Source organism: Schistocerca nitens, chromosome 1 (assembly GCF_023898315.1).
Source record: "Schistocerca nitens isolate TAMUIC-IGC-003100 chromosome 1, iqSchNite1.1, whole genome shotgun sequence".
In the NCBI taxonomy this organism is placed as follows: domain Eukaryota; kingdom Metazoa; phylum Arthropoda; class Insecta; order Orthoptera; family Acrididae; genus Schistocerca; species Schistocerca nitens.
Window position 1 is genome coordinate 620,317,576 of NC_064614.1, and position 26,878 is coordinate 620,344,453.

Sequence of the window (26,878 nt, forward strand, 5' to 3'; positions counted from 1 at the left end):
TGGTCTGTATGGAGGCGGTCGTTCTGTTTGAGATATCCCATAATGTTCGAGTGTAGACTTTCTTCTAAAATTCCAAAACATATAGATGTCAAAAATTAAAGTTATTAGACAGTAGTTTTGTGGCTCATTCTGCTGCCCTTTTTGTAGGCAGGTGGACCTGTAATTTTTTTCGAATGACTGGACACAGCTTTTTGTTTGAGGGATCAGTGGTATATAATGGTTGAAAGAAACTCAGCTGCAAATTCTGCATAGAATTTGACAGGGATTCCACTGGGCCATGGAGCCTTTTCAGTTTCATTGACTTCAGATTCATTTGAGAACCACCGTGTGAATGTCCTCATCATTGGATGATCTCTTGCCACCCAGGTTTTTTTCAACTAGCTAAAAACATGAAAATAACATGTTGAAAGATCTGGACATCCCAATCAGTACCACGCACATGTGTGTGGCATTGGTCAAATTGTTAGCTATACACTATGGATGGATGTGACATTCCATTTGGTTCATATACCACCAGGATTTGAAGGTGAACCTGCTTGTGATTTAGACATTTTGACCACAAGAATTGTACCTACCACATACTTTAACTGTCAAACAAGTTTCCAACACACCACACCATTTCAACTGTACACTGTGATGCACTTGTTATCCATACTACAGCAGAACTGTTTCTGTGGGAAACCTGGAACATGTACTCCCTACTGACAATGTACTACTCATCACACACAATGGTCTTAGCATGGGGTGACAAGTTTAATTTCCTTTCTGTAGCCCCTAAGTACATCATTCATATTTGCAGTGGTGTGAGAATTAAACAGGGGCAATACTCCTGGATTTCATTTGTAAAGAAACATTCGAAAACAGAACATTTCTGTTTTTCATCAATTTAAGTTCCTGTGTCATCCATGAGTATCTGAACATTAGCTTTGGTGCCATGACCAGCCTCTGAATATAACCAGCATTTGTCTGTGTTTTGTATGATGCCATTTTATAAGAATCTATTGAGGTAGTCACTTAGTCACTGACTACTTCAGACATTGCCCTTTTGACAGCCAAATGTAATTGATTTAGCATTTTTCTATCTATACTTGTATACTTTTATATAATGACTGTGCAGTGGTCTTTATTTCTTTAGACATTCTTTTACAGAGACTGTATATTGTGAAGGATCCCTTCTGTCATCAACTGTTTTACCAAGTACAGTCAACAAAACAAAATTGTTCGCATCTCTTGATAAGCTTGCGTATCTTTGTTTGTGTAGTGCTCACACCTGTGAAAATGAAATGCACACACTGGCAATGGTGGCAGTGCCATAAGTAACACACTTTTAGCTGTGTATTTTTCGCCTTCTTAATGTAATGATTTTATTTATAGACCTCTTCAATTTTTGGTGATTGTGTATAATTACAATGTATCACCTTATATATACACTATAACACTTACTTTTATCTGTTTGAAACACCGAGATGTTTCTGCTTTGAATACATAATTAAGAAAAGACCTAAATACTTACATGGCAGCAAAGTGGCAGCACTTGAGGAATATGAATTTCGATGGAAGTAATTAAGATTCACATTCCCTTGATGCCATATTTTTTTTACATTGTATTGTTTGTTGATGTGTTGCAAGCATAACACAAATGCAGCCACAGTATGCCAAACATGATAAAACAATGCAACACAGACAAGTATAAGACAAACAGTCATTTACTGTTGGAATGTCTCAGCATATGCAGACCGTGAGAAATAGTGATCAGGCACTTGTTCCGTACAATGGTTTCAGTGCACTGTCCCAATGAAGTGATTCAGTTCCAGTAGGATCACTCACTGGTTCACACGAGTCAAATCGTTCAGCAATGGTTTTCACAATAAGCTGATGTCGACCTGATCGACTGGCCTGTTCCAAATGCTAGACTTGAATCCCATTGAAAATCTATGGGACAAAATGAAACATCACAAGATCTTACACTAGCAGATTCTGGACCCCAGGCCTAGTGATGGACAGATGGGAGAGTCTCACAAGCAATGAGACACATTTTCAGGGGCTGACTGCCCCCATGCCTCATCGAATGAGACAGGTAACTGATGCTAAGGCTGGACCTCATGCCAGCAACATCCCTGATGTGAAACTTTTCTCATCCTACACAGTAGGAAAAGACAAATTGCTGCTTACTGTAAAGAAGACACGTTAAGTTGCAGACAGGCACAATTAAAAGACTGTTACATAAAGCTTTATGCCACAGCCTTTATCAGTAAAAGACAGACACACACCATTCATACACACAAGCAAGCACACCTCATGCACAATCGACCACCAACTCCAGCATCTCAGCCTGAGAAGCTGGACTTGGCAGTCGTGTGCGTGAGGTATACTTGCTTGTGTCTATGAATGGTGTGTGTGTGTGTGTGTGTGTGCGTGTGTGTGTGTGTGTGTGTTTTACTGATGAAGGATGTGGGTTATGTGTCTTTTTAATTGTGCCTTTCTGCAACTTCACGTGTCTTCTTTATGATAAGTAGCAATCTATCTTTTCCTACATTGGTGATATTCCTATTTGGAGTTTCCATTTTTTCATCCTACATTACTCCACTTTATATTACATTTGATACAACTGTATGTTTATTAATTAGAAATCTACATGCAATCATAGTACTTTACATTTTATTTATTGAATTCGTTCTGCTTAATACATGTAAAATTGAAAAACTTAAACATGTTAGTCTGAATAGAAATAGAAATGGTGTCCCAATATAAGACAGTCAGAGAAAACAGTATCAACCAATATACGAACAACCAAACTCTAAAATAATAATGTTCTGTTCCTTACTGCTTCTCCATCATTTTTAGGGTTTACTGTGCATAAGAATTGCAGTCAGGGCATACTAAAGCTCTTTCTGAAGTTAACATTCTTCAGGAGCCCAAGGACAGCATTCCACACATTCTGTGCCCATTCCTCCATGTTAGTCTTTCAAAGAAATTACCATTGGAGGATACGCATTTGGCAACTTTTTCTTCAGATTGCACATCTGAAACACTAAGTATAGGCTTGTTACATGGAAGAGTCCCATTTTCCAGAGGACACTTTAGCAAACCTGGGTTATTTGCCCACCAGGTTTGTATTTCTTGGGGATAATGCATTGTATTAGGCTATGAATGACTGGAAGATTCTTTCCTGTGGTTTTTTCTATTTCTTTTTTCACTTGTGTCTCCTTTGAATCTGCTACAGCTTTTCATCACTTTGAATCATTTCAAATGTTCCCCGTATGGAAACAATGTTAGCAGTTTCACAGCTTCAGGATTTGCTGATTTTACTGCATCAGGTGGCTCTTGATTTTCAGAGCTGGCCAGAAAACAACTGGACTCGCATTTACTCTGTTGTTGCTTCTCGTATGGCAAACTCCTGGTGTCTTGCAAAGTCATTGTCTCTAAGTATAGGCTTGTTACATGGAAGAGTCCCATTTTCCAGAGGACACTTTAGCAAACCTGGGTTATTTGCCCACCAGGTTTGTATTTCTTGGGGATAATGCATTGTAAATAGTCCCATGAATTCCACACAAGAAACTGTATTTTATGTGAGAAATGGGTTGATAAACAGATCATGTGGTCACTGTTTTCTCTTGCTTTGTCTATCGCACAAATGTGATTTGATGTTCATCAAGTGTAAGCACAACAAGATCACCATCAGATGGCTTCACAAAACTTACAAAATTGTCAAACCACTTAGCAAAAACATGAGATTGAATCTAGCTACTGAGGTAGCAAGATGAAGATACCCTAATATGAGATACCGTGTTCTAATATGTGATATTGTTGCGTATTATGATACCCATAGTGTCACATATTAGGATAAGCCATCTCACACTAGAAACCTAGCCTCCTAGTTATGATGATTGGTTTGAAGGACAATACATTATAGCAAATGAAACAGTGCTTTGTGAAGAATATAATCAAATGAACATTGGTACAACAGCTATGCAACTTCAAATTTTAAAGCCCTACAATCACATACACTCAAAAAATGAAATTCAACACTTTTAACATCAAGGATTCTCAACATTATCCAGCTGTGTAAATGTCTTATTGTCACTGCTCTATGCCTCAGGTGCTGTGAAAACTTAAGTTCTGATAAAGATGAAGTCTTCTCAGGTTATCAGCCGAGCAGTGGCGTTGTCTTTTTTGCAACATTTCTATGAGTTTCGTACCCATCATTTTCTGGCGAAGAAACATTGCGACATGACGACACCACCACTCCACTGATAACCCGAGAAGAATTCATCAGTGAAATACACTGAGAAAGACTGCAATCGCATATAAGTTCTGATACCTTCCAACAGAGCTGAACACTTATTTTAGTCAGAATCTAGATTTCTCATATTAGTGAACTCGCTTGTAATAGGTTCCTTTCCTCTATATTCGAACTCATTTTCAGTAATGATAATATCCTCTGGCTAAATTAAACACAGTGCCAAGTCAGAACTCAAATACTTTCTCAAACTAAATTACAACGGCATTAAGGCAAATAGTAGTGCATTCCATCACATGGTATCTGTAGTGTCATAGCCACAGACCACCAATGTTATTGAGTTCTATTTTTCTTGAAACTTACAGAGAAATGAACCATGCTTTTCCCTTGGAAAACTGTATTCTACACTTGTACTGTCAACTGGAAGGGATAACTCTTTTGGATCATTATACATGTATAACTGAATTTTAAAAAATACTGTCCAACAGAATTCCACTGTATTATTCAGAGCCATTATTTTGAATAGTTGAACTTATTTTCCTCCAGTTCTTTGTAATTTCACTTCAATATCAAAATTTATGTGTTCATCATCAAACATTTATTCTCTCTTACATAATCTCCTCTCAATAATTTTTTCTGCACATTCTGTCTGCTACATCTGGGAATAGTTTTATGCAAACAGACAAATCATTTCCTTTGCCAACTTAATTAGGACCTAACCGTTTTCAAAATTGAGAGTGATAGCGAATTTTAGTGTTCTCGAATAAAAGAGCAAAATGATTGCTGTTGAGCATGGTGCTAACTTTTGTGGAATTTGATAAAAAAATATATCATTACCAGCTTCATTCATGACAAAGAACTGAATAATTATTCAATTAGTTACTCTCTCCCAAAACTGAAATACACTCCTGGAAATTGAAATAAGAACACCGTGAATTCATTGTCCCAGGAAGGGGAAACTTTATTGACACATTCCTGGGGTCAGATACATCACATGATCACACTGACAGAACCACAGGCACATAGACACAGGCAACAGAGCATGCACAATGTCGGCACTAGTACAGTGTATATCCACCTTTCGCAGCAATGCAGGCTGCTATTCTCCCATGGAGACGATCGTAGAGATGCTGGATGTAGTCCTGTGGAACGGCTTGCCATGCCATTTCCACCTGGCGCCTCAGTTGGACCAGCGTTCGTGCTGGACGTGCAGACCGCGTGAGACGACGCTTCATCCAGTCCCAAACATGCTCAATGGGGGACAGATCCGGAGATCTTGCTGGCCAGGGTAGTTGACTTACACCTTCTAGAGCATGTTGGGTGGCACGGGATACATGCGGACGTGCATTGTCCTGTTGGAACAGCAAGTTCCCTTGCCGGTCTAGGAATGGTAGAACGATGGGTTCGATGACGGTTTGGATGTACCGTGCACTATTCAGTGTCCCCTTGATGATCACCAGTGGTGTACGGCCAGTGTAGGAGATCGCTCCCCACACCATGATGCCGGGTGTTGGCCCTGTGTGCCTCGGTCGTATGCAGTCCTGATTGTGGCGCTCACCTGCACGGCGCCAAACACGCATACGACCATCATTGGCACCAAGGCAGAAGCGACTCTCATCGCTGAAGACGACATGTCTCCATTCGTCCCTCCATTCACGCTTGTCGCGACACCACTGGAGGCGGGCTGCACGATGTTGGGGTGTGAGCGGAAGACGGCCTAACGGTGTGCGGGACCGTAGCCCAGCTTCATGGAGACGGTTGCGAATGGTCCTCGCTGATACCCCAGGAGCAACAGTGTCCCTAATTTGCTGGGAAGTGGCGGTGCGGTCCCCTACGGCACTGCGTAGGATCCTACGGTCTTGGCGTGCATCCGTGCGTCGCTGCGGTCCGGTCCCAGGTCGAGGGGCACGTGCACCTTCCGCCGACCACTGGCGACAACATCGATGTACTGTGGAGACCTCACGCCCCACGTGTTGAGCAATTCGGCGGTACATCCACCCGGCCTCCCGCATGCCCACTATATGCCCTCGCTCAAAGTCCGTCAACTGCACATACGGTTCACGTCCACGCTGTCGCGGCATGCTACCAGTGTTAAAGACTGCGATGGAGCTCTGTATGCCACGGCAAACTGGCTGACACTGACGGCGGCGGTGCACAAATGCTGCACAGCTAGCGCCATTCGACGGCCAACACCGCGGTTCCTGGTGTGTCCGCTGTGCCGTGCGTGTGATCATTGCTTGTACAGCCCTCTCGCAGTGTCCGGAGCAAGTATGGTGGGTCTGACACACCGGTGTCAATGTGTTCTTTTTTCCATTTCCAGGAGTGTATAAGCTTCGTAAAAGGTAGAATTTTGCTAGAAGTCTGCTTGATCTAAAATCGCTTACCCCTCAAAATAACAACATTCTCTCACTTCTATGAAATGAATGGCCTTAAAATAACCTGAATTGGTTTTTTCCAAGATTTTGTTAGCTTTTAGATATAGTTCCCGTTAGCCTGTACTAGAATAGTTCTCTTAAAGACTACAAATAATATGCACCAGTGCTGTAGTCAAGAAGAAAAGAGACACTACCTCAGAGAGGCCATTGGCACCTACCATGATGGGAACATACAAAAATATAGCCATACAGCAGACCCGAACTCTGGTTCAGTGAGTGAGAACCAAGCACTCTGACTGTGAGCTACTCACACAGCAACACAAACATCTCTTTCAGATCGCACATAGAGCTGCCCATCAAATTGCTAGATTTTTTGCAATCATCATTGATATCCTATACTACATTGTATAGTGATTAATTGGTATTAATCTCTAATTTTGTATGTAGCATGTCTGAATGGTATAACAATACGCTGCTGTAATACAACATTGACATCAAGGGGGAAAAGTGTTGCATAAATTAATACGTGGCTGTACACCCTGAGAATGTCCAATGTGGGGCTTAGCCTTTTTCTGTGTAGACAGCTTTTGTTCTGTCGACTGTACATACCCATCCAGTGGTTGGTCAACTAATCTTTTAAACTTGAGCCACATTCCTCCATATTCTTCTGGCGAGAGCTAAATGTTTCAAGTGCCTTCTTGACAGATGGCACTACTACCTGCAGATACTTTGCTGAGCATGTAAATATTTCCACTTTTTAGTTGCCCTTTTCTTACAGTAGCATACTATTTCTTGGGATATGAAATAACCCTACCTCTCTGCTTGTCCTGACCATTTCAAATCAACAGATGTAATGGTAATTTCAGGAATACTCAAAGGGAGTATTAGAGCACTGTTATTGGTTATTTCACATTTAGTGGATAACGTTGGAAGCTCCAAGAGGCTGTTCACAGACGTTACTGTTATCTATAGGTAGGTCACAATACCAGAAGACTGTAGAGAAATGCAGAAAGACTCGTAGAGGCCTGATGATTAGTGGAAGAAATCACAGTTGACCTCAATTTAAATAAACGTACCATATTGCACATAAATAGGTGAATAGACACATTACTGTAAAATTATGATATTGGCAAAATATTACTAGAAACAGTAACAACCATAAAATACCTACAAATAATCTTGTAGTGTTAAAAAAGACAAATGTTACATACAAGTAGTTGTAAGAAACTCTAATGTCACACAATAAGATTCAATGGTAGAAACTTAAGGAAATGTAATTCCTCTATGAAAGGTCTAGAAAACAGTTGCAAGAACTCTTCTTGAGTACTGCTTATCAGTCAGGGATGTTTACGATGTTGGATTGAAAGTGGAGACAGAAAACATGCAATGAAGAGCAGAAAGTTGTGTGCAAGGATTGATTGGTAGTGTGAGAGGCCTATGGATATGCTTAACCAACTCCAGTGGTAGATGCTACCATGGAGTGCTCAGGAGTGGCACACAGATGATTAAGGTCAGAATTCAAAGAGCATATCGCTTTTTCCCGTTAAGTCTGAAAAAATAAAGGTGGTGGCTTGTACACTACAATTGCAGATATAATTTTCTTTTCTTTGTCTATGATATTCTGATTCCTTTTGTAGTTCATAGCTTTTCTGGAGTCTTGTCAGTGCATGTTTTTTCCTTGGAAAATAGCTCTTAAACAGTGATAGAAATCCATCTATAAATCAGTGTGTATGTATATTCTAAAGCTCTGAAGAACATAGCCATGCAAGGGTGTGTCTGTGTGTGTGTGTGTGTGTGTGTGTGTGTGTTCATTCTACAGTCCTGAAGAAGGATTCACCTGAGCTAGCAACGTACTCAGTCTTGTTTATATATATCTATCAACTATTCAGTGTCTCACCTATTTGGTGAGATGTTACCTTTGCTCCTTAAATTGTTTGATATTGTAATGGCACAAGGGGATGTCCATTTGTGTTAGGTGGGGAATGTCCTAGTATAGACGGCATCCTTGGAGGTATTGTGCAATGTCATTTCAGTTTAGGACAGACTGTGATCTGTCTTTTTCACTTTGTCATCAATAAGATTGTAAGCTCTGTTTCCATGACAACATAAACTTTAAAGTTTCTTATCCACATAGAACAAAATCTTTTCACTGCTTTCTTCATTGCTTCACAAGAAGTACTTGCACAATAACAATGATAATAATAGTATCAATAACAATAATAATAATAATAATAATAATAAATGTATATGAAATGCTGGCAACAAAGTTCCCTGAATTGGCTGTTACCACACACAGAATATACACAAAAATTAAAATCAAAATGCGCAGTTTATTCAACTAATAAATTTAATTTGAACGATGTGTAGCGAATATATGAAATGAAATGATCGGATGGCATTGTTGGTCGGGAGATCTCATTCGGGGGAATTCGGCCGCCGTATTGCAAGTCTTTCTTAGTTGACGCCACTTTGGTGACTTGCAAGTCAATGATGATGAAAGACACACGACACCAAGTCCCCTGCTGGGAATTGAACCCGGGCCCCCTGTGTGGTAGGCGGTAACACTACGCTACAGAGGCGGACAGCGAATATATCCACTAAAGCCTCTAATGTTGTAATGAGGAGAACAGCACACACCACAGATTGAACTGGTTATTTGATAAATTATTATTTTAGGGAGAAATCAGGCTATACACAAAGCTGGGGAAAGTAAAATTTGCACATTAGCCCCAATGCTCTTTTTTAATTTTTTGGTTTATTTTACACAATATTTTAACAAATTTTACACATCATCAGTCTTGTGAAAAATTGTTTCCGGCATTTTATACACACAGAATTTCAATTCTTTTACATGCTGTGTAATTTTAATGCTCAGACACTGCAGTATATACATCATTAAAACTGATAAAAAATTAAAAGGTGTGATTTTATACAACTTATCCACTCAAAAGCACTGTGCCTTTAGAACGTCAAATTATACCTATGAATAATTTGAGGAGTAAAGATAGCAATTCAATGAATAATTAAGGCACTGAGAACATTGCTAGCTTTCACACGAATCTTTCCTCAAAGGTAAAGCCTACTCATACTCATACCCATACTCCTACACACAAACACACACTCTCTCTCTCTCTCTCTCTCTCTCTCTCTCTCTCTCTCTCTCTTCACCACCCGGCATGTCTATTTTGTCCTGGCTGACTACAGTGTGCTGACACTGTTACTGTGGTGACGGATTCTCTCAGGAAGAATGGGCAAGGGAGAGGAATGAAGCAGGAAGGGGGGAGGGAGGGTTGTGGAAGAGTGGCTGAAAGCACAGAGCAAAAGCACGGAATAGGCATGTGGCAGTGGCCAACTCATTCTGGCTGCAGGTAGAGGCAGTTGTGCTCAGCACTCAATGCCAAAAATTAGACTGGGAGGAGAAAGAGGAACATAGAAAGAAGAGACTGGAGAGGACAGTGTGAATTCATAATGAATGAAGTTAAGGTCACAGGGACAGGATAGAGGTGGGTGTCAATCTGGGACTAGTGAAGACTGATACCAGGAGCATTACGTGATCAAGTGATGTGCTGGAAGTACAATTCCTATCTATGTAATTCAGAGAAGCCATGGTAAAGGGTACGGCTAAGTCACTCCAACCTGAACTCTTACTGGGCGATAAAGGTGAGGGGATGTGGTGCTCTTTTGCAGTTGGTTCCTGGTGGTGATAAGAAGATTAGGGGCATTTGTGGATATGGCATGCAAAACTATTTGTAGACAGGTTTGTGAGTACTGTCTGCCAGTGTATGCACCATCACCAAATACCATCCCAAGCTGAAACAACATAGCCATCTTTCACTGTAGCTTCTCTCAATTACATAGATGGGAATTGTTCTAACATCATATCCTTCAACACCACAACCCCCTGGCATCAGTTTTCACTATCCCCAGTTCCACGTTAACCTCCACCATGTTCCCTGATTTCTCACACTCCTCTCCACAACCTCTCACTTTCTGTGTTCTAACCAACCCTCCCTATCCACTCTTTCATGTCACTGAGTGCTCAGTACAGCTCCCCCTGCCTGCTGCCAAAATGAACTTACCAGTGCCACTTCCCTATTCTGTGCACCTGCTCCCAGCTGTGCTGTCAGCCACTCTTCCCCAGCCCTCGCTACCCTCACCCACTCCACCCGTCACACCCATTCACTCCCAGTCTAGTTACAGTCATGGCACAGTGTAGTCATCTGGGACAATGTGGCCATGTATGTGTATTTTAAAGCTCTGGAGAAGGGTTAATCCAAAATGTAGCACTGTACACAGTCTCGTTTATGTGCCTGTCGACAGCTCATCTAATCAGTGAGTTGTTACCTTTACTCCTTACATTATTTTTAGTCCAAGGACTTTATATTACTATATCCACAAAGTCAAACAATGAAAAACATAGGATCTGAAAGGCTCAACAGCTACTCACAAAGTAGGAGGAGGCATTGAGTAACAAACAGGCACAACGAAAAAGGCTGCTAGATGTCATTCAGTTAAGAGACCACGCCCTTTGTCAGATGTAGACAACAAAACATGCGCGCACGCGCACGCACACACACACGCACGCACACACACACACACACACACACACACACACACACGAGACCATGTCGTCTCTGGGTGCTAAGAGTGGACTGTGCCCAGTGACAATAGTGGCCATGTGTATGGAAATCTGTATGATGAATAACCAAGTAGAGTGTAAGGAGGACTTGATGCTATGTATTCATATCTTGTAGACATTGCTGCTTCACAAAACACAGTGGGCAATTGATATTAATGTGAATTCTTTCCTTGTGGGTTGTGGCATAGTAGTTCCACCTTCTCCAACAAAAAACTATAAATGGAAACTGTTATTAATCAGCTGGCCAAGCACTAAGAGTGAGTGACTCTCAATGCAGCCAGTGGGTTTCCTCTTCTTGAGTACTGCTTTCCATGATGGAAAGATTTGTAGGTACACAGACAACACTGTACCAACATCAAGTTCAGTTTACTGTAAGGGGATCACCAGCAGAAACCTGTACATTGATATGGAAGGATTACAGGGACTAAGATCGCTCCCAGGTGAAGGTTTACAGGCCTTTCTTCTTTAAAAATTTTTAGGGTAAACTGAAGATTAGGCTTGACCAAAAGCTCTTTTGTCTTCCACAAAAAATAGCAACATCAAAAATATACGATGAGACCATGTCCAAATGTTATAGATCAGTGAAGTGGAGGAACAGCTGGCATGTCACATTCAAAATCATTTCCTTTCTTTTTTTAATGAACACAGAAGAAATTATAAGATTATTACAGAGAAAACACAACCTAGTAAGGAAGTGTTTTCAGCAGTGCAAATACATGAAACACAAACAGCTGGATTCATTTAACAGGACTGCTACAGCAAGGGTATTACAGCTTAAGGGCACTGTCTTGAAACTGATTAAATTCTGATGACGCTCTTTCAGTTACATAAGTATTAATAAATCAACAATGTTTGAAAATGAAAATGTAAGTTTATAACAAAAAAGTAATGACCTTTTTCTACACTCTGGTTAGAGAAGTGTATACTATACTCACCTGTTGGCCTCTTATAAACACGTCCATCATTTGCTTGCATGTACAAGAAAATTCCAACAATTACGACAAGATTTTATAAAGGGAGAACATTTCCTAAAAATCCAAAAATAAATGTGCACGGAAAAATATGATTAGCTCAATAAACTAGCAAGATTACAGCATATTTTGAATGAAGACGTCAACTAATTATTTGAGACATATGCATAGCAGTAAAACTGTATTCTGCTAATGTAACTAAACCTGTAAAAATTACATCTGAATACACAGACTGAGATGTAATTCAGCTCACAATATTGATATCTGAAAGCAAAGGATTGTAGCTGAAGATAACTGCAGAATTACTGATGAAAATATTAAAAAATGAGGAAATCTTTTAACAGATTATTTGTGAAGGGGATCAACACTAGCTCAGTATGTCTTTAAATCAACACACATAATAAACCATGGCAGCACCTGCACATTCAGCTCTGTATGCTCTGCACCTGTAAATCTTTCAATATGTAGACCTGCAGACGTGCATATTTTCACTCAATATTGTCCTCTGGTATAATTTTCTGGGACAATGCAGCTAAGAAAGCTTCATAATTTTCTGAGTTTTAATTTTTCCTGTACAAAGTACAACTATAGTGGCCTGCGAATGCTTAGTACGAAGTAGTAGAGAAACAGCAGCTGAGTGCTGCAGCAAGAGCTCTCTCCTCCCCCACGGTAGCTGCATTTCTCCTCATATACATAAAGCAATCTAGAATTAAGTCCTATATTTATTGCCGGGAGTACATTTTCACTAGTCATAATCTGTTAAAATTATCAGGTTCATATTCTGCAACCTTTCCAATGCCTTCAACAGGGTGAATGACAAAATTCTACTAGGCAAACTGAAGACTTATGGTATTGATGGCATCCCTCATGCATGGATGGACTTTTCTACCTCCATAAGAGAAAGCAAAGAGTCTCATAACTGATTGTATCTCAGGCAGGCTAATAACCTCAGAATGGAACATAACATATGGAGTGCCACCACAGGTACCTGTACTGGGGTCACTCTTGTTTCTAACCTACATAAATGATGTGCCATTGACTTTAAAGGGCAGTTCACAAATTGTAATGTTGCCTAGTGATACAGGCACACTAACCAAAGGTCCATACTCAACTCTCACAGACACAGCTCGATTATATCTGAACTGGCCTACCACTGGTTCATGTCTAACAGCTTAAGTCTTAATCTCACAAAGATATACATTATGCAATTTCAAACAAGCAATAATGGCTTTTAGCACCATAAGTAGATATTAATAGCCATACACTGAATGAAGCACAGTGTGTAAAATTCCTTGGGGTTCACACGGATACACTAAACAAGATGCACATTTCAGTATGTTATGCCCTTAGAAACATCTCCCATTGTACTGACCTTCAGACATGGGTGTTTGCTTATTTTGCTTATTATCACTCCCTCTTGTCTCATTCAATTATGTTTTGGTGCCATGCACCTAAAGTAAATAAAGTTTGTTCAGCAGCAGCGAGCAATATGAATATTGTGGTAAGTAAATAACCATCTAACTTGAAGCCTTTTTAAGGATCTTTGAATTCTTATGCTCACTTTACTCCAACTGTTTGTTGTTGCTGATGATAAAAATCAGTTTAAAACTGAACTGTGATGTACATTATCACAACAGAAGCCACAAAAAATCATTTTCATGTAGACTTTGACTCCTTATCTTGGGTTCAGGAAGAACTCATGTACTATGGTGACAATATATTCAACAAAGCTCATATCTAATATAAAACAAAAAAAGTGGGCATCTCTACCAGCTCAAAAGAAAATTAACTGAGTATGTAGATTCAGGAATTCATAAGTTCTGTTAGCTAAATGGCAAATAGCAATGTTTGTTATAAAGCTTTGTAATGAGTAATAATATGTACTATTAACAGGAGTCACTTTTAACATATGTTAAAAAAGAACATTTTCTTGAAAAATATCATTGTAATAAAATAAACATAAATTTACTAATAGCAGATAAGCAGCAACTTCCAAGAAGGATATTTCTTACTAATTTACGGAATTAAATTTAGACGACATAAGTGTAAACACCATTAAGCAGTATAATGGTAGTTTATTGTTCATACAGTGTACAGATTATGTTTCTATGATGTCTTCATCTCATATTAATGTGTATCTCAATTTGTTCCACATCCCTGAAGATTCTCCTTCTAGACGGGATCTACAGAACATGATGAATGAACGACTAAATATTCAAGTTCTTTACAGACATTACCTATGGTGGCTGCTTGTCCAAGTTAATGCGTAACGCAATGCTTTTCATATCATTACAGGCCTCTCCTTTATGATGTGATTTACAGAGCACATTGTACGAATGAATGAATGATTGAACTTTATCTTCCCATACACTTCAAAGGCTACTTTCACACACAATTTCCCATGCAATTCAAGCAAACTGACTGTTTAAACTACGAGTTTTTTATCATAATAATTTCTGAAAAGTCTGCTTATTAAAAAAATGCAGACTGCATGCCATTTACATTAACTTCATGACAAGTACTAAAGATTAACTATTTTGAGATAAAAGTAGAGGAGTTAGATACGTGTCTGCAGGCAGCAGTTAAAAATCTAGGATATAGGCCAACTAAGTTTTGGAATCTGGGGTTTATTCAACTAACAGAAGGAACAGATAGTATTTGAAGATGTGGCAAGTGACATTTGGCAGAGGGTGTAGCTGGTATTTCAGAGGTCAGAGGAGAAAAACTGCAGCTTCAGGCAGAAGAAAGACATTGACAGAGGGGAAGGAAAGAAGAACAATTAGTTTACAGCTCAGGAGAAAAACAAGACAACAGACAATATAAAATACAAAGATTTTTTTTCCAAGTTATGGCAGGGATGGTACAGCAACCAGTAATATATGATAAAGAAACAAACAGTCTTGGCTGCAGAGCTGAAATTATTATTTATTTACAAATGACACATTTGACCTGATTCAGCATCTTCAGATGACTGATCTTAGAAGGTGTCAGGTACATGGGAGACTGAGCATATAAAATATCTCAGCAAATAATTGCCCTTGTCAAACATTCAGTGTGGTCTCCTTGTTGAGACATGCAACATAGCCCAATGAATGCAAAACAGGATTGTGCCTACGTAGATCTGTCACCATATAAACATGTTGCAGGTGTAGTTGCTCATATTTACACGGTGACCAATCTGTGTAGGCCTGGTCCTGTTTTGTGTTCATTAGACTATGTTGCATGCCTCGAAAAGGACACCGTATTATGTTTCCAAATATATGATGAGGGGAATCATTTGCTACAGTGTTTTGTATGTTCAGTGTCCCATGTGCCTAACAGCATCTTATATCAGCCAATTTGAAGATGCCTGAATCAGGTGAAATACATCATTGGTATGTAAATAATAAAAGTTGCAGCTCTGCAACAAACACTATTTGTTTCTTTATAAAATATAAAGAAAGGAGTGGGGGAACAAAAATACAAAGTCAGAGAAGATCGACACTGCTGAAAGAGAAATGAGGAAATGCAGAGAAGTCCTAAAAGAGGCAACAAGATAAGCATCAGAAAATACACTATAAGAGAATGTATTAGTATAAGATGATGCCAGGGGACTTGCAGAAATGAACCACACTTTGCAACAAAATATTGTGCATTATTAGCAAAGACTGTCTATTCATCCTTGCTGGATAAAATAGGATTTACTAGTGATACGTCTAGAATATGGAAGAAAAAGAGTTTGGACTTGTCAGATTTTACAGTGGATGCACTCACACAAATGAGGATTGTAAGGCAGTTAATTGGAGTAAAAATGAGCATAATGATGAACTTAGTATATATGTGTGTGTGGAAAACTAGTAGGTATAATGGTCTTCATTTCCTTGTATCATTTAAGATTATCATAATCATGGTGGAAAAATTTAAGGAATAAATCAGATTCCTTCATTTTGCATGCAGTACAATGAAAAAACTGATGTGCAAACTCACACTGATGTCAAGTTCACCTGAAAGAACGGACAAGGCACTGCAAATGATGCAATGTTCCCAAAGTTGCTCAGAAGTTATGGTAAGCATGTGGTCCAGTATTAACGATGGCCTAATAAATTCATGTTAATGACAAAAGTTGTCTCTTTGTAATATGATAATAAACTTTGTATAATTATTCAATAATGATATTCTTTCATTAATACATACATACTGAGTATTTTAATATTGTGGTGTGGGTCCCCCTATAGTCGTAAAAGACAGATAATTATTTTAAGGGCTTATTCAGTTGAATTTTTCTGTGGACATCTGATATGAATGAATTAAGCATTCATTCCTCAAACTGTGTGATCTATCATGTCAAATTAGCATTGGTGCCCAGTTAAATGCGTGGCACTTCAGTTGGCGAAATCATCAAGACATTTAAAAGAATTGTTAATGAATTTTTGGCAGTTTCAAGTTATAAATAAGAATTCTCATTAGTTGAAATGTAAATGCAAACCAATTAGATGATAGTATTACATGAAACTTTCATTTTAATGCAGACTGTTGGGAAACAACTGTATTTAGAACAGGAACAAATGTCACAGTGATTTTGAGAATAGAGATGCAGCCTTAGCTGGAGAAAGTTTCATGCATGCCAATACAAATATAAGCAAAGTTATACCATAGGTTATTAATAATTTTGGACTCATTCTTTTCCTATCAAGTGTAACTGGTATCAATTTAATTACCTATTAAGAACTACATTAATCAACAATCACAGAACAATACTGGTGAAATGATATGTACTGTGTATTATATACAATAAAAAAAGTACAATTAATGAAACTTCCTTGCAGATTAAAACTGTGTGCCATACTTGGATTTGAACCCGGGATGTCTGCCTTTCACAGGCAACTGCTCTACCAACTGAACTACCAAACCACGATTCACAACCCATCCTCACAGCTTTACTTCCACCAGTACTTCACCTCCCACCTTCCATGCTTCACAGAAGTTCTCCTGCAAAACTGAGAGGACTAGCATTCCTGGAAGAATTGATATTGTGAAGATGTAGCTTTATAACAGCCTGTAGGATCATTTCCAGAACGAATTTTCACTCTGCGGTGGAGTATGTATTGATATGAAACTTACTTCCATGCAAACGTCAGTTGTGAAGCTGGCCAAGTATATCCATGTCCACATAGTGTCACACAATTTTTCAAGATTACATAATATGTCTATGACATACGATTAGAGGTAGTGGAGGAAATGAAGCTGTGATGACGGATTATAAGTCTTGCTTGGGTAGCTAATTTGGTACAGCACTTGCCCACGAAAGACAAAGGTCTTGGGTTCAGATCCAGGTCTGACAAATAGTTTTAATCTGCTAGAAAGTTTCATATCAGTGCATACTCAACTGCAGAATGAAAATCCATTCTGGAAAGAACTCCGCAAGCTGTGGCTAAGCCACGTCTCTGAAAATATTTTCTTGCAGGTGCTAGTCCCACAAGTTTTGCAGAGGAACTTCTGTGAAACTTGGACAGTAGGCGATGAGATTCTGGCAGAAATGTAGCAGTGAGAACACAGCTTGAATCATGTTTGGGTACTTCAGTTGGTAGAGAACCTGTCCGCGGAAGACAAAGATTCAGGTTTGAGTCATTGTTCAGCACACAACAGCTTTCCTTCGAGTTCTAATCCTGAAATTTATGCAGGAGAACTTCTATGAAGCTTTGAAGGTAAGCAACGGGGTTGAAATGTGTCAGGGTGTCGCCAGCCTTGTGATTCATTCTTTTTCACTCAGCATACATAATTCCACAATATTATGGGCCTAACTCATAATTTCAGGTGTATATGCAAAGGAGCAGTATTATACATGTGAGTGCACGATGATTTCTTTTAATTCTAAAATGCATATTGAATTCATACTTCTGGTAGTTAGCAGGGAGTGGAATCAAGTCTCTTGCAGTTTTTGTTCATCTCAGTTTGCCCTCAGTGAGTGAGGCAAGCGACCAGACATGCGCAACTGAGGGTAAACACTGGTTGCCAGAGTCCCTGGGAGCAGTATGGAAGAGTGCAGTGTGTCTCTTTGACAGGATTAGCAATACTCGCAAAAGAAATTACTTGTATGCTGAGTGTGGTGTACTCACCCAGCCCTCACCATAGCATCAAATATGAATACAATTTTTTCTCCAATGGAACCAGGGCACCCACACAAACAATTTATCCTGTAAGATAACATTTCACTGTTGTAAAGAAGCCATGGGGTACCTCCAAAGGTGAGTCTTTTGTTCGAGGTTGCCGGCATTTCGAGTGTAAACAATGAGAAGGCCAAATTACTGAAAGTCTTGGTGGGATGGCTTTTGATAGGTCAAAGCTCGCAATCTTTGGGAGTGGCAATTTGCCATAGGGCATCACTCATAAGTTTTTGGAACGATGATTTGCAATAGATTGGCACTCACAATCTTCCAATAGACCGGCACTCGCAATCTTCCAAAAAGTGACGTCAAGCTTTCCAGCATAAAACTGTTAGGAGTTTTTGGATTGGAGAAATAACTTACATGATCTCAGATTGGGCAAAAATGACATTTTTGGTGGACTCAGATTGTGAGAAGGAGCAGGAGAGAAAAGTATCAATGTCACTTCTTTGCTGTTAGTGGTAGAGAGAGGGACACTTCAGTGTTAGGAACTGCAGCAAGGTAGTTGATGCCTGGATCTGATGCAGATTCAAAGTTTGGACTTGGAGAAGAGCAGCTGACTTGCGAGCATATGGGATGCGTGTCAAGCCAGTTTCTGCCTCTGCCTGCAACCTTGCCATATTTCGGCTCCCACAATTAATGTAAGTTTTGCACAAATACAATGTACAAAATTATACATGATGGTAGGTGCGTTGTTTAAGATTAATCAATCAGTCACAATACAGTGACCTCTCGACCATGATGTTTCTTCTTTGGATTCTCTTTCTCTTTACTCCCTAATGTTCCAATGCAATCACCACCACTAGTTTAATTTCGCAATAAGTAGTCAGTTAACACAATTTCTTGTCCATTCGGTCCGTTCTATGAGAACTTTTCCAGTCCTTTTCTTTCTGAAGATCAACAATTATCACACTTTCATATATGTAAATGCACTAATTCTCTCAGTATGATTATTTGATCCTTATTTGTTCTGAGCGATCATTGAATCTGCAATCAATAAATGTATGTGATATTGTGATATGCGAAACCTGTTTCATTACAGTACCTGATAGTCCCAATCACTACTTGGAAATTATTAATATTTATCAGGGCACACATTAAGGTCCACATGTTGGGGCCAACCTTTCTTTCTAATTCCTAGCACAAAATTCCTTTACATACACCTGGTCTGGAATAATGAGAGACTTGCATCTTGAGCAGGGATACTCACTCCATGTTAGTGGCAAATCAAATTGACCAGAACCTTAACCCCAATGGTGTGTTGCAAGGTATTGTTGGGAGTGAAGCTGTGAAGACGGGTCGTAAGTCATGATTGGGTAGCTGGGTTGGTAGAGCCCTTGCCCAAGAAAGGCAAATATCATGGGTTCGGTTTCTGGCCCAGCACACAGTTTTAATCTGCCAGAAAGTTTCATATGAGCACACACTCCACTGCAGAGTGAAAATGGATTCTGAGCACAATTTGTGTTGATGGAAAATTATTCAGAGTAATAATTATATGAAGCAATGGGAGAAGAAGCAGATGACCCATGTATGTATATGTTATTAAAGAAAACAAAAATGCTGAAGTTGCTCATTAATTAGCTACCTTCTGACTCCCAACTAACAAATTCTGTCATGAGTAACTAGTAACTCTCACCACAATTGTATATTTAAAACTTCAGTTATACTCTACAAATAACAATGGCCAACCATTAAAAAACTTTTTTAATAGTTCCAGTTTCCTGTTATCTATTTTTTCGCGCTTAACATGAAGATCAGCATAAAAAAATTTTTAGCATCTCCAAATTAATTGTGTTATATTTGTGGTGAATAAGTGATACGTAAACATCAATAAAACATAACAGACTTCATTAAAAAGGTGTACTCTGCATCGTTTGGTATTCACTTGTGTGACCAAGATAATGTGGGGCACCTCATAAAGTATGTTGTGTGTGCATAAAAATGGTTAGGGGAATGAAAAAGTTTCACATTTGGTATCCCAATGGTGTGGCAGGAGCACATAAATCACTGTGACTACTGTTACTTCTCTTGCACTGATATTAGTGATTATAATTCCACAAGCAAAAGATACACTGTATACCTACACCTTCCATCTGCCCCCACCCCCAATTCCTCATGGTCCAGCATTCCAAATACTTCAACCTCCAGAGTCACTACACAAAATTATACTTCCTACAAACATGTCAAGTGATGGTGACTCATCAGATTCAAATGATGAAGCAGATACTAATTTCAAGCATGCTAGACATCTGAACCTTGAGGTGTTTACTCAATCTGAACTCAGTAACCTTGTGAGAGGCTAACATGTAAGCAAAGAAAAGGCAGAACTAGATTGGGAGAGAAAGAAGAAAACAAAATACTGGCTGAAGGTATGTCTGCTCATTTCTATAGGAAGAGAGAGAGAGAGAGCTGCAGTTTACACCTTACTCTGAACATGGGGAAAAAAAAAAACTCGGAGGCTTTTTACTGATTCTTCTAAAAGAAACCGAAAACTGATTCTTACAAAAGTAAACAATGGAAAATCCAGGATGGAATGTAACAATATTATGAAATCTTGTGACTTCAGCAGCCAGAGGCTGCAGTCATATGTGTGTGTGTGTGTGTGTGTGTGTGTGTGTGTGTGTGTGTGTGTGTGTGTGTCTGTGTGTGTGTGTGTGTGTGTGTGTCTGTGTGTGTGTGTGTGTGTGTGTGTCGTTTATTTTCGACAAGGGTCCTGATGGCCGAAAGCCTATATTGTGACAGTCTTTTTGTGACCCTTACAAAAGTAAAACACTCAGATCATAAGCAAATGATCTGTGGGGACTCAAAGGTTATATGTACGGTACTTGGCCAGCAGGCAGGATTTACAAAGTACCCAAGTTCTCTGTATGAGTGGAACAACAGAGCCAGATATCAACACTGAAGCAGAGACAAATGGAGAATTTTCCAAAATCTTGCTCGTAGAACTAAAAATGTTGTGCAATTGAGCCTTATTGACTGTGAAAAACTTCTATTCCCCCCCCCCCCCCCAAATACATATTAAGCTAGGTACGACGAAGCACTCCCTAAAACTGGGAGATGTTTCACATACTTGTGAGAATATTTTCCTAACTTTTCGGAGGCCAAACTCAAAGAAGGTGTTTCTGTTGGACTTCACATCTGTAGATTAATGTGTGATGACGAATTTGTTGCTACAATGACATATGATGAAGACGAGGCATGGACTGCATTCAGAGATGTCATCTTCAATTTCTTGGGGAATACAAAGGATGCAGATTACAAAAGTATTGTTCAAAACATGCTTGAGAAGTTTGAATAACTGGATTGTCTAATGAGCTTGAAACTTCGCATTCTTAAATAACATTTGGAATTACTTCCTGAAAATCTCAGAGTGTTCACTGAAGAGCAGAGAGAAAATTTTCATCAGGACATTTATGTCATGGAGAGAAGATATCAAGGACACTGGAATGTATGAAATTTAAAATTTTCCCTGAGAATTAAATGTTTGAAGAGATTTCAGGATTGCAGCTGGTCGTCGTTAACTTCATTCCACAATACAGGGCATTTCAAAATGAATGTACGGGTTCTAAGACTCTGCAGCATTTGTTACATTCAACTTACAATTATAAATAATACCTCAAATGAAAGAGCAGCTGAAACAGTTTTTCATACAAGTGTTCAATGTTACCACCATTTGTCTGCCACAATTTGGAGCATCACGATAAGAAACGTCAGTTATAGTTGCTTCACCGAGAAAGAAAGGCTCCTCAAAAACTTTCTGCCAGGATATGGCACAGAAAAAAATCAGCTTAGTCTCTTTCCAACTATACCGTCTCATGGGGATTTGTTGAACCCAAGATGCGCACATTACTTGTGTTCACATTTCCACTTAAGTGAAATGTCGATGCATCACCAAAGACGACACGATCCAGAAAATCTTCATCGCCATGCAGCAAAGTTGGCACATAAACTGTACTCTGTAGGCTTTGGAGCTTGTAACAACTGCAGACAATAAGGATGTAGTTGTATGGGTCTCATTAAGTCCTCACACAGATGTCACTGGAACCGCTAATTCACGACTAACCTTCCGAACTGATTTCTTGGGGCTATGCATGAAAGGCACTCACTCATTCAACACATTGTTCAGTCACTTTCGGATCATTCCATTCTCTTCCCTTTGCGTATGGGTACACAAGCATAACTGCTTGAGTTGCTCCTTCATTTGATGTATTATCTATAATTGTAAGGTGATGTAAGAAATACTACAAAGCCTTAAAACCTGTACATTCATTTTGAAACATTCCATGTTTCAACTGGACGCCTGCCAGTCATTTTCCAGTGAGCCATCAAAGACTGAGGAAGGTGTTCTCCGCTTCACCTTACACAGCGCACTTCTAGTATTGCCGCGCATGTGTCAGAGTCATGGTGTCAGAAGGACCACACCGCCCGGCGGCAGTGCTCTCGTTATTGGAACTGCAAGGATTAACTGCCTTAAGCGATGTCACTCGCCACAGTTATCTGAGTATTCTGGCATCTTCATCTGGAGCAAATCTAAGAAATGATGGGATTCCATGCATTGTCCAGCTGGTAACCACTGTCATGGTTCATTAGATTTTCCGCAATGTGTATTTCAATGGATTCTTTTAAAAAGGAGTCCCAAAAAGATGTTGCTGTGGCGAAAATTAACGTTTGGTCATACTCCATTGAATGTCCATTGGAGATACAATGTTTCTCAAATGCAGACTTGCTGGATTGCAGAAGGAGAGAGCAACATCTATATTCTGTGCAATGTTCTTCCACTGTGAGTGTTGTTTGTCCTATGTAGGTCATACCAAACTGGCAAGGTATTTTGTAAATTCCCACCTTTCGCAATAACAAATCATCCTTCACTGATCCCAGCAGGTCTGAAATCTTTGATGGTGGACAGAAAATCACTTTCTCCTGAAAATTATTAAGAATTCTTGCTATTTTGAAGGAAATATTTCCAACGAAGGAAAGAAAAACTAGGGACTTTGCTGGCACATTGTGTTCTTTATTCACTTCCCAGTTCTTGGTTTGAGCTGAGAATGCCCTATTAATTTGCCAGGTCGAGTATCCATTGTCTCTGAACACTGTCCTTAAATGTGCAAGCTCTTTAGGTACACTATCTGCATCTGACACTGTATGGGCCCTGTGTACAAGGGTTTTAATTGCACTCATTGTTTGAGATGGGTGATGGCAAGTTGAGGAGGGAAAGTACAAATCAGTGTGAGTGGTCTTATGGTAAACAGAATGTCCCAAAAAGCCATCACTCATCCGTCTAACCAAAACATACAGAAATGGGAGACAATCACATTTCTCTAATTCCATATAAATCGAATGTTCTCATGAATGGAGTTAAGATGAAGTAAAAACTCCATTAACCCATCTTTTCTGTGGGACTGCACTACAAAAGTATCATCCACGTACCTCCAAAAAACTGTTGGTTTAGAAACTGCTGACTCAAGTGCTCTTTCCTCAAAATCCTCCACAAAAAAAGTTAGCCACTAGGGGAGACAAGTGGCTGCCCATGTTGATGCCATCAGTTTGTTCAAAATATTCTTGGTTAAACATAGAATAGGTTACGGAAAGAGCCTGTCAAAACAAAACAATGATATCCGACAAACTGTTTACCAATTAGAGCCAAGGAATCAGCAACAGGTTCATTATTAAAAAGAGATACTACATCAAAGCTCACTAAAAGATCCAAACTACTTAGATGGAGAGCCCCCAGTCAGCTGATAAAATCGGCACAGTTCCATATATGATGTGGACTCTTGCCAACCTATGGTCTCAGCAAGAAAACTAGATGTTTGGCTATATCATATGTGTACACATCTTCCGTTGCACACGTGCTGTACAGTTGTGATCAATCTCCTATACATAGAATCACTAAGTAGACTATACATCTTCTTCAAATACAAACTAGGAGGTAACAGAACAGTTGAATTACCTTTATCAGCCTTCAGCACCACTGTATCCGGATCCTCTTGGAGATTTCGTAGTGCAGCCCTTTCTTCAGAGGTAATATTACAGCGCTGAGGAGCAGCTTTCAAAAGAGCATGGCAAGTTCTCTTCTTACGAGGGTGAGTCAAATGAAAACCTTAAATATTTTTTAAAATATTATTTATTGTGCAGAAGTGGTACAAAGCTGTATCACTCTTCAACATAATCTCCCCCATGCTCAATGCAAGTCCTCCAGTGCTTACAAAGTGCATAAATTCCTTTAGAAAAAAATTATTTTGTTAGTCCGTGCAACCACTCATGCACTGCTTGGCGTACTTCTTCATCAGAACGGAACTTCTTTCTTCCCATTGCATTATTGAGTGGTCCAAACATATGGAAATCACTTGGGGCAAGGTCTTGTGAGTATGGTGGATGAGGAAGCTACTCAAAATGCAGGTCTACGATTGTCGCAACTGTTGTATGTGCAGTGTGGGGCCTTGCATTATCATGTTGCAAAAGGACACCTGCTGACAGCAATCTACATCGCTTTGATTTGATTGCAGACCGCAGATGACATTTTAGGAGATCTGTGTATGATGCACTGGTGACAATGGTTCCTCTAGGCATGTAATGCTCCAAAATGACACCTTTTTCGTGCCAAAAGAGAGTCAGCATAACCTTTCCTGCTGATGGTTCTGTTCGAAACTTCTTTGGTTTTGGTGATGAGGAATGGCGCCATTCCTTGCTCGCTCTCTTCATTTCCGGTTGGTGGAAGTAAACCCAGGTTTCATCCCCAGTAACGATTCTTGCAAGGAAGCCATCACCTTCCCGTTCAAAGTGCCAAAGAAGTTCTTCACAAGCATTAACACATCGTTCTTTTATTTCAGGAGTCAGCTGCCGTGGCACTCCACCCATCTTGCAGACACTTTGTGAAACTGGAGCACATCATGCACAATGTGGTGTGCTGACCCATGACTAATCTGTAAACAAGTTGCAGTGTCACTCGGCAGTTTTCCTTCACTATAGCTTCAACTGCTGCAATGTTCTGTGAAGTCACAACTCGTTGTGCCTGACCTGGACGAGGAGCATCTTCCACTGAAGTCACACCATTTGCAGAGCATCTTCCACTGAAGTCATACCATTTGCGAACTTCCTACTCCATTCGTAGACTTGCTGCTGCAACAAACATGCATCACCATACTGAACCTTCATTCGTCGATGAATTTCAATAGATTTCACACCTTCACTATGCAAAAACTGAATAACAGAATGCTGTTCTTTCATAGTGCAAGTCGCAAGTGGGGCGGCCATCTTTATACTGATACTGCGACGGTATGTGTGCATCTGCACTATGCTGCCGCCTATAGGCCATTCTGCACGCCGTTAGTAGCACGCTTACCAACTTACAAGATAACGGAGCGAAATTTTGATTTGTTATTAAAAATTTTAGGTTTTCATTTGACTCACCCTCGTATTTCTTCAGCAGCACCGATAGGAAGGCATCGTACAGCTCCTTCAACACCGCTCACGAAACTTATCAGAAGTCTGCACTTGGTGTAGGTGCAAAATTGAGTCCTTTACCCAAACTAGACAGTGTTGCATCATCCAAATTCTTCTTACTGAAGTTAACAACAGAACATTGTGTAATTATTCCCTGTGGCAACAGCTATTGTGGCACCAAGTGATCAAATGTCAACATTTGCCAAGATCTTGCATCCTTATATACCCAATCAAGCTTGGCTGAAGTCAATCCATCACCCCAGTCCCATGACACAGGAGAAAGAAGTGCTGCAATCTTTAGATATAGGTGGAACAGTCCTACTGAAATGGTATTCAACCTTCGTCTCATATAACAAAGCATCTCATTCACAAAAGTGTGACTTGTCTTCCCCATTATCTTCCATGCAGTGACCGTCTTAAAAAAAATGTGTCACTCTGGCAAATTTTTGTATAATGCCATGGTGCCAACATTCATTAAAAACTTAAAGAACTTGAAAGTTTTGCTCTCTTACCAAGTAACCTGAGTGTGCTTAAAATGCTTGTACACAGGGCCCATACAGTGTTAGATACAAATAGTTTACCTAAAGAGCTTGTACATTTATGGACAGTGTTCAGAGACAATGGATACTCAACCTGGCAAATTAACAGAACATTCTCAGCTCAAACCAAGAACCGTGAAGTGGATAAAGAGGAGAACATGCCAGCAAAGTCCCTAGTTTTTCTTCCCTTCGTTGGAAATACAGTAAAACTTGATCAAAGCAGAACATGTAGAACTTGGAAATCTGCCCAAACCGTACAAGTATTTCAGTTCCAACGCATTCAATACACTATTATTTCACCTAAAGCAGAATGTGCCTAACGTGGAAATGGAATGCAAATTTTAAGGACACTATTTTTAACATAACTGACTATGCTGCTGAGCAGTTCAAAATCAGAAAAAAAGAGTTCCGGCACAGGGCTGTGTTGCTGGTATGCCATCAAACCGCGCCGCTCAGTACAACAACGTGCATGTTGGGTGCAGTGTTGGTACACTGAAGGAAATGGTTCGCTCATTTGTCAGCTTTTCT

The 26,878-nt window shown here is 39.7% G+C and overlaps 1 protein-coding gene across 4 annotated transcripts in view; it reads right to left on the minus strand.

Annotated features, from left to right (window-relative positions):
- LOC126257353 (protein UBASH3A homolog) overlaps window positions 1-26,878 on the minus strand; it is a 229,655-nt gene that overhangs the window by 195,074 nt on the left and 7,703 nt on the right. Inside the window, exon 5 of one of the 4 annotated variants that reach the window (XM_049955556.1) lies at window positions 12,190-12,222. The exons of the other annotated variants lie outside the window; for them this stretch is intronic. Coding sequence (XP_049811513.1) covers window positions 12,190-12,222 — 33 coding nt within the window. The remainder of the gene's footprint in view (window positions 1-12,189; window positions 12,223-26,878) is intronic. 4 annotated transcript variants of the gene reach the window in all.